This window comes from Gymnodraco acuticeps, unplaced genomic scaffold (genome assembly GCF_902827175.1).
Source record: "Gymnodraco acuticeps unplaced genomic scaffold, fGymAcu1.1, whole genome shotgun sequence".
Lineage (NCBI taxonomy): Eukaryota > Metazoa > Chordata > Actinopteri > Perciformes > Bathydraconidae > Gymnodraco > Gymnodraco acuticeps.
In genome coordinates this window covers 3218297-3227099 of record NW_022992160.1, presented here as the reverse complement: position 1 = coordinate 3227099, position 8803 = coordinate 3218297, and the positions used below count along the sequence as shown (strand labels likewise).

The following is an 8803-nucleotide window of genomic DNA, read 5'->3' as shown; positions in this document are numbered from 1 at the left end:
TCACTTAAGCCAACATCCTCAGTTCACATCCTCATTTGGATTTGTCCACCCGATGACGTTGACCAATCAAAAACAAAGTGGGAGATTTTAAAACCAGTGACGGTTTTCTTTTGAAACTGAGGGAGGCATTCCATTCACATTTGAGTCCACCCGTGTCCGTTTATACGTCTTCAGGTGTGTTTTGGGGCATTTATGAGAGATGTATTAGTTTGCCTTCCGATTTAAGGTTGGACAGGTCAATTACTATTACAAAGAACAATGGCAGAGGAGTCGGCTGTAAAAGTATGTGTTCGGGTCCGTCCACTTATTCCACGGTAAGTCTGCCGCCAACAGCTAAGTTAGCATTAATAAAATACAAGTTTGGAGCTAACGGTAGGTTACGGAGCGTTAATGCTAATGCATGCTTATGTTACTGTTTGATTTTTCATTTCATTCATTCGTTAGCTACAGTTGGACGTAAAATACAAGTATTTTGTTCCAGTAAATACGTAGTGCGTGCCTTAAAGTGTTTGATAACAGTTACATTATTGTATTACTTTATTCAGCTAAGCTATCGATGTGGAGCCAATTGTTAACTTTAGACTTAATTTAGAGGTAACATTCTCTTTATTATCTGCATTTACTGTCACAAATAGAATACTACTTGGGAGTAAAACTTATAACTTAATTTTAAAATGTTAAATTATATATCCTTATAAGCATATTAAGAGCTAAAAACACCGTCTGTTGTATTGATAGGTCAAACTAACTGTCTAGCAATTGCTCTACAATAACTGTTATTCTTTGTTCTATATACTTTGGAATGATGCTATTGTACTGAAACTATTACATTACATTGCATTTAGCTGACGCTTTTATCCAAAGCGACTTACAATAAGTAACTATCTATCTATCCATCAATCTATCTAGCTATAATTTCCCCCCAAAATGATCTTAATTATGTGTAGCCTATTTTCCACAATACAAGACCCTGGTCCGTGTTGATATTAGGCTTTGACTTTTCATGGCATGGTATTGTAGTCATACGGAATGTTATATTTCTCTTCTAAATATTACATTTTGATTAAGCTGAGCTTCGAAAGTAGTATTTCAGCCACAATTTCTTTCCCACTAAATGTGTCACCTGACAATGTTAAAGGAAGAGTCTGTTAATGTTTCCACATATGTCCTGATTGTGTGTCTTTGTTACAGGGAAGACAGTGCTGCATCGGAGAATGCAGAGCCGGTCCATTATTTTTGGAAAGCTGATACAAAATCAATTTATCAGAGCGATGATGGGAATTCCAGTAAAAGCTTTAGTTTTGGTCAGTTTTGCAGCATTTACAGGATTGAGAAATATGTTTGACTGGTTTTTGTGGCTCCTTTGAGATATGTTGAATAGAACTTGACAACAACTACTACTACTGTACATGAACCTTCCTTCTCTGTTCATAGATCGAGTGTTTACTGCAGAAGAAACGACCAATCAGCTGTACCAAGCCATTGCTAAACCTCTTGTTGTTTCCTCTGTTCAGGGATACAATGGTATGTTTTCGAAACTGAATACTTTGACATCTGTTGTGTTGCTCCAAACACTCACTGCAGTGGTTTGTTTTTTGGACACATCTTTTCTCTGTTTGATCCACAGGTACCATATTTGCTTATGGACAGACTTCTTCCGGAAAGACTTTTACTATGATGGGGAGTGACCGTTTTCCTGGAGTGTTACCGATGGCTGTGGAAGATGTCTTCCAAACCATTAACAGTGTAAGAATTGTATCTCATATTTAGAAATAACTTTTTTAGTAAGCAATTACTGTGTTTTTTTTTTAACAACTTCTCTTTTGTCCAAAAGTGTCCAAAGAAGGAGTTCCTTCTTCGAGTTTCTTACATGGAAATCTACAACGAGACTGTGAGAGATCTGCTCGTTGATAGCTGGAAGAGAAAACCTCTGGAAGTCCGAGAGACAATTAATGTAAGTGGGCTTTCTAGAAGTTTGCATATGACGTTTTCATCAAATGTTTCTGACACATTTTAATACTAAATTTAGCTTTTCTAATTTCGGCAGAAAAATCTGGCATCAAAAAAGGAAGCAATTTTTCCTGTGTTTCAGACGTACAGCTGTTCTTTGTAACATTATATGACTGAGTGCTGTTTTAACTGATTTTAATGAGTGTATGCGCTAACCAAAGTTCTGGGCAGTTTTCTACAGATCCTCTGATTCAATTAATTTCAGACGCGGTACTACTACACTCCCTCAGTTACACACACACACACACACACACACACACACACACACACACACACACACACACACACACACACACACACACACACACACACACCGACCTCCATCATTATAATATGATGATACTTCATGTCTGAGTGCTAAAGGCATGGACATCATTTTCTTTCTCTTTAAATGATCATTGTGCTTGTGTCTTTTTTTAAATGTGCAGAAAACCATCTATGTGGCTGACCTGACGGAGGAACTGGTCACATCTCATGCACAAGTCTTGGCCTGGATCCGGAAAGGAGAACGTAAGATCTGAGATGACTGAACACGAGACTGGTTTCTTCAGGATCTGCATTGTGTCTAACAACCATTTGATTTCTGCTCTCTCCCTCTGCAGAGAACCGTCACTATGGAAAGACAAAAATGAATGAGAGGAGCAGTCGATCACACACAATTTTCCGAATGGTGAGTAACACCACAACATTAGGTACATGTTGATTTCTGGGGAACTCTGGATTTTTCATGATTCATGTCTTCTTAGATCCTGGAAAACAGAGAAAGGAGTGACCCAGCATCTGGTGAAAATGCTGATGGAGCCATTATTGTGTCTCATTTGGTAATGAGCTGTTTTTCTTTTTTATTGGAAAGTTCTTTCTTTCTGTTAATTGTCTTCCTCATTGCCTGTTTATTATTATTTTTTGAATAACCATTTTGCTTATCTTCTAGAATTTAGTCGATCTAGCTGGATCTGAGAGAGCCAGTCAAACAGGAGCTGAAGGTAAGGTGGAGTTAAATCCATAAATCATATAAAGTTACTGATTTAAAGCCTTGTGAAATGCAAAATGGATCTGATGACAATTGTAAGTACACTGTACTGTGTGATCAGCAAACCCAAAATAAACCATCTATTTTTTATATTTTAGGCGCACGCTTCAAAGAAGGTTGCAATATCAACCGCAGCCTGTTCACACTGGGCCAAGTGATCAAGAGGCTGACTGATGAAGGCCAGAAGTGAGTTAACATGATTGCATTACATAACTGAACATTTCTGGTTTACCCGTTTACATTTCCAAGTCAATAACTGTCTGTGTTGTTATCTCTAATATTAGAATATCGCCATCCTACTGCTCTCTGTCTGAGTTAGCTGTTTGATTAAAGTAGGCTAACATATTGTGGCTAACATGCTGGTTCCTAAAGTGAGAACCAGAGAACAGAACTGGGTAAAAAAGCTTTTAAATATGCTGCCCCTTCTGCTTGGAATAATGTATTGTCTGTTTTATCTGTTGTAACTTTGTTCATGTTGCCCTCTTGGCCAGGTCGCTCTTAAAAAATAGATTTTAATCTCAATAGCCTCATCCCAATGTTTCCATAAAAGAAGACGGAGAAGAAAGGAACATAGTTTTAAAATGTTCATAAAGCGCTTAGTTTTATGTGTAAAAACATTTACTCAATTTCATTCTCTCACTTCAGGGGTTTCACAAACTACAGGGACAGTAAGCTCACCCGCATCCTGCAGAATTCGTTGGGCGGGAATGCTAAAACAGTCATCATCTGCACCATCACTCCGGTCAGTCTGGAGGAGACCCTCAGCACTCTGCAGGTTGGTCAAATATGCTGTTTACTGTCCTGTACATCAAAGCTTCTACCTCAATATTATTCACATGTTATATTGAAATACTAAATAGTAGGGATATAACGAACGTCCCAATACCGTCGTGAGACTGACAAAATCTACCTAGAGACATTGACAAGTACCAACAGTATATTTATATCTCTGTCAATAAGCCTCACCTTCTTGGCAAAAACTGTATTGTTTTTGAAGTGGTGGAGAGACAATGCACAGTTTGACCCACTGCTGTCACCCATGGCCAAAGCATATCTCTCCGTCCCACTGAGGTGGCGTTAGACTTTTTCGCTGTCCGTCATTTTGACAGACAGGATCGTAAAATGTCCGTCATAATCCCTTATTACCCGTCGGGTCTGAACAGTTCACGAGAGAGCACGCTCGTGAACTGTCAACGGGGTGGGGGGCGGTGTTATGCCGTGTGTGCATGCACCTCGCGGGAGCGCACACAGCGTAAAGCAAAACCTCCCAGACATGTATTGATCTGTAGGCAAAGTACGGTTTGGAAACTATATCATTTCCTTTTGGAGGGCATGCATAACACGGCATAACACCAGAGCCTCGCTGCTTTCAGATTTTTCCGTCATTGATAAATAAAATATTCGGTTAACGCGACCACTGCTGTCCCAGCAACATCAGTACCAAGCGAGAGAGTTTTTTCCAGAGCAGGGGATATTGTAAATGCCCAAACATCCCAGCTTATAAATACCTGGAAATGTGGACATTCTCATATTCCTAAAAACCTGTCTGATGGTGCTGAGTGAGTGACTAGTGAGTTTGAGTTGAGTTACTTGAAAAACTAAAGTGAAACTTGATTTATTTGATTGCAGGGTCTGATTATTAAATGTCCTTGTTTATTTGTGAGGTGCAGTGGCACAAAGAAAATGCCTACTTTGTTTGGTAGTACTATAGCAGTGCTTCTCAAAGTGTGGTCCGTGAGCGCCCCCTAGTGGTCCGTGAGTATATTGGTAACATTTCACATTTTACATAAATTAATTAATTTGAGTTTTTCCGCACTCTCGCGGGAATATCTCCGCAATGGAGCGAGCTTAAGTTTCACTTTAAATTGCATGATATAGCCCAGCGCAACACCTTCATCACACATGTTGCCACTTGTTTGTCCCATTTTCAAGCTATTTGTAATCTGTTCTAGAAAAACGATGTGATTTTGGATATTTGTGGAGTTAGGTGGTCCGCGAGTGTTTTTTTTTTTTATTGGTTAAGTGGTCCTTGGTATGAAAAAGTTTGAGAAACACTGTACTATAGGTACAAAAACACTGGGTTTCTTGTTCCAGTCTTTTACTGTCACTTTGTTTTTGACACTTTAAAATACTGCTATCCTAATAAAATGCTGTACAAATCAGATTTATTATGTAATAAAGAAACATTTTCCGAGTAAAACATTTTTTTTATTGAAAACACTTTTTTAATTTTTATTTTCCTTTATTATTCAATATCGCGATAAATACCGTACCGTGGACTTGTTATCGCGATATTATCGTACCGTGAGTTTTTGGTATCGTTACATCCCTACTAAATGGTATTTTACATTCCAATCAATCAAAGTTCATTTATATAGCTAAATGTGAAGATTTTTGTTTAGGTAATCACTAAATTATTTTGGACTGCTTTCTCAAGGATTTTAGAGAAGAAATAAGATTAGAAATAGGTCTATAGTTGGCCAAAACCTCTGGATCAAGGTTGTGCTTTTTAAGAAGAGGTTTTATCGCAGCTACTTGTAAAGGATTGTGGTAAGTTGCCTGATAATAAATAAATTATAATCATATTTAATAAACTAGGGTTAATGAAGGGAAACACTTATTTCACAGCTTAGTTGGAATTTGGTCTAATTGATGGTATAGAAGAGACCATCATTGAAGTTGGTAGTTTTGAGTTTTATGGGAGAAAAGAAGACTAAATAACTATCTGGTGTTGTATCAGATCTTAAAGTTCTGATGGATGAAGATAACTGATTGAAGGCAGGAGGTTATTAATTTCAGCTCTGTCAGCCTGGTCTCGGTGCTGCAAATAAATCTGGCATTGTTCTTATCTTCTGAGTAATAAGATGCTCTCGCTTTACGGAGAGCTTTCTTATATTTAGTGAGATTATCATGCTAAATTAAACAAGATTCTTCAAGCTTAGTGGAACGCCATATCCTTTTAAAGGGGACATACCATGCAAAATGCACTTTTTGATGTCTTTTATACATAACTATGCGTCCCTGGTGTGTCAGGGAACTCACGCAGTGTCAGAAAATAAAACCCTCTCTCTTTTCCTCCGTACCCAAATCTCTAAAAACGGGGTAACAACGGAGCTGATCCAGATTTGCGTCCGATATGACGTAATATCTGAAATGTGGACCCACGGCGCTATCGGAAACGTTGCTATCAGAAACAATGCCCGACTATTTTGGACGTAATATGGTCGGTGTTTACATTAGCATCGCTAACACTCAGAGCTAACCTGTACTGGAGAGCATGTGCGTGTGAAGAAGCAGGAAATAAAAAGGAACTCACCTTGTGGTATAACCGGCAAGAGAGAAAGCCTTTGAGCTCCAAACTGTTTCAGAAATAATCCTTGATAATCCATGATATGGCGTTTCATCACGGCAGCATTTAGTTTAGACAGTAGCTGCCGGGTCCCGCATGAGCTCAGCCCCTACCTTTTTTTAATTTGTTATCAATTTTTTAATTTTTTTTAAAGCTTTATACCCAAATCAGCACTTTTGAAATAGGAAGTGAAATAGAGGGATATGAGGCATGGCTAGAATGGGTGATCTGTTTGGTATTTTGAGCAAAACACTTCATAGACATGTTTTTTTGTATATATCTGAGACCCATGCTATTAGGCGCTTTCACACCGGAGTACTTTTCCCCGTACTTTTCCCATTTAGTTCCGATAGTTCCTGGAATTTTGCGTTCACACCAAAAAGAGAACTTAGTTCATGAGAACTTTTACCCCCTTTTTAGTGCCTCCTAGAGAGGTAGTACTTTCCTGGGAGAAAAATGTTCCAATTTCTGATTGGCTGAGCTTATTGCAAACCACGCCCCATAAAACTCGGAAACGTTTTTTGAAGCCTCCATTGTATTTGCTGGCATTATCATTATTAGCATTAGCCCCGCGCACCAAAGCAGAGAGACTAACTTATGGCAACTCAAAAGAAAACATGGGAGCTGTGGAGTGATGAGGAGGTGTTGGCGTTTTGGTGATTTACTCGGAAGGCTTCAGTAGAAGCTGCCGGGAGTCCCAGCAGCTTCTACTGAAGCCAGTCCCCAACTCCGGGGACTTCGGGTGGCAGTATACGCCGTGAAGTTGTTTGTAAACCCAAAGCAGAAGAAGAAGAAGTGACGTCACCGGCTTCATTTGCGTAATCTTCCCTCGGGGACTTATTCCGGTGTGAACGCGATCGGCTCTTAGTTCGATGGGGGTACCAAGTAGGGATGCACAATATTGGTTTTTTGAAACCGATACCGATAACTTCCTGCTTCTCAAGACCGATACCGATAACCGATAATAAAAAAAAATGTTACGCCACTAATTATTTTAACGCGATTAACGCATGTGTATTTTTTTCCTTGGCCGCCCCGTAGTTTCAGAGCGCATCGAGTTTAAAATACCATCTACAAGCTGATGCTGACAGTCCCGCTCCTGCCGCCCGCTTGTGGCAGACCACACTTCCACGCTCACCGGCAGGCACCGACTGGCCATCTGGAGGACCGGGAGCGTGTGTGTATGTGTGGTCCGAGCGAGAGAGAGACCTTACGTGCATTGTTGTTGTTGTTAGCATCTGGTGCTAGCTAGCTGCGCTAACGGATATAAGGAGCTGTTTAAATGAAAACAGAGGAGCGACATTTCGCCACAACTGCGCCGAGCACTTGACTTTATGCAGGAAGCCAGACAGTGGGACATTGTACGAAAAGTCAGCACACTCAGCATGGATAGTTCGCAACATGATTGCAGCGTCCAGGCAGCTCCGGTTCGAGCATATGCCTTGAGTTACACATAGCTCCAACGCCCATACCACCGACGACATGTTTGTTTACTGTCCTGGCTTCACGGCCGCACACCATTTACGTCACAGCCAGGCATGAGTTAGGGAGCGCTGGATTTGTGAAAAACTCCCCTCTTCCTAAACCACTAATACCACAGTACTGGCAAAACGGGAGGAGCCGAGTGAAAAACAAGCGCCCCTCATCCCAATCCACCCACACCGCAGTATTTTTTTTTTCATTTTTATTACCCAAAAAATATATTGTATATTATCGGGGCTATTAATACTGTTATCGGGTTTATCGGGATGACGTCATAATTCCTAATATCGGACCGATAATTATCGAGCCGATAATTATCGTGCATCCCTAGTACTAAGTGCTGGGAACTAAGTACGGCAAAGTAGCGTCTATTGCCTAAGAATAGTGTGAGAGGTGCACTTTAAATTGTCTCAACTTTGCTTGAGTTTGCGGGCTTCAGGATTATGCCATGCACTGTAAAAAAATACAAGTTGACTCAACTTAAAATAATTTGTAACCCTGTTGCCTTAAAATTTTGATTAGGGCCAGGAAAGTATCTCAAGTAAATTCAACTTACAATTAAGTTTAGCCAGGAAAGGATATCTAGTAATTTCAACTCTCAATTACGTTTCTCCAACTTAAAAAACCAAGTTCACAGGACTCTAAATAAAGCAAGTAAACCATTCGGTGAACTTCTTTTTTTTTGTCAAATGAACAAATATTTTTGTTGCATCAACAACTTTTCTCAAATTCTCTCAACTCACCCTTAAGTGTCTTAAACTTAGAATAATTAGTTCAATTGATAGACTACCCTAAGTCTCATCAACTTATTCGTTTTAGCAGTACCAACAAAGTTATTAAAGTGGTTTAAACTTGACTTTATGTTCAGTGAACATAGAAAGTTGTCTGGTCTAGCAATCTTAAATTCAGAAAACTTTTTTGAATTAACAATT

The 8803-nt window shown here is 39.5% G+C and overlaps 1 protein-coding gene across 9 annotated transcripts in view; it reads left to right on the top strand.

Moving 5' to 3' along the window:
- Positions 1-76: 76 nt before the first annotated feature.
- cenpe (centromere protein E) overlaps positions 77-8803 on the top strand; it is an 83041-nt gene continuing 74314 nt past the window's right edge. For 8 of the 9 annotated variants that reach the window (XM_034204573.1, XM_034204572.1, XM_034204570.1 and 5 more), the window contains exons 1-11: positions 80-314; positions 1192-1304; positions 1435-1524; positions 1628-1746; positions 1835-1954; positions 2439-2520; positions 2613-2680; positions 2757-2831; positions 2942-2993; positions 3139-3226; positions 3686-3815. In XM_034204573.1, the coding sequence (XP_034060464.1) occupies positions 259-314; positions 1192-1304; positions 1435-1524; positions 1628-1746; positions 1835-1954; positions 2439-2520; positions 2613-2680; positions 2757-2831; positions 2942-2993; positions 3139-3226; positions 3686-3815 (993 nt within the window). In that variant the 5' untranslated portion in view covers positions 80-258. Of the gene's footprint in view, positions 315-1191; positions 1305-1434; positions 1525-1627; positions 1747-1834; positions 1955-2438; positions 2521-2612; positions 2681-2756; positions 2832-2941; positions 2994-3138; positions 3227-3685; positions 3816-8803 lie in introns of all 9 variants that reach the window. The other variant, XM_034204577.1, reaches the window with a different exon arrangement.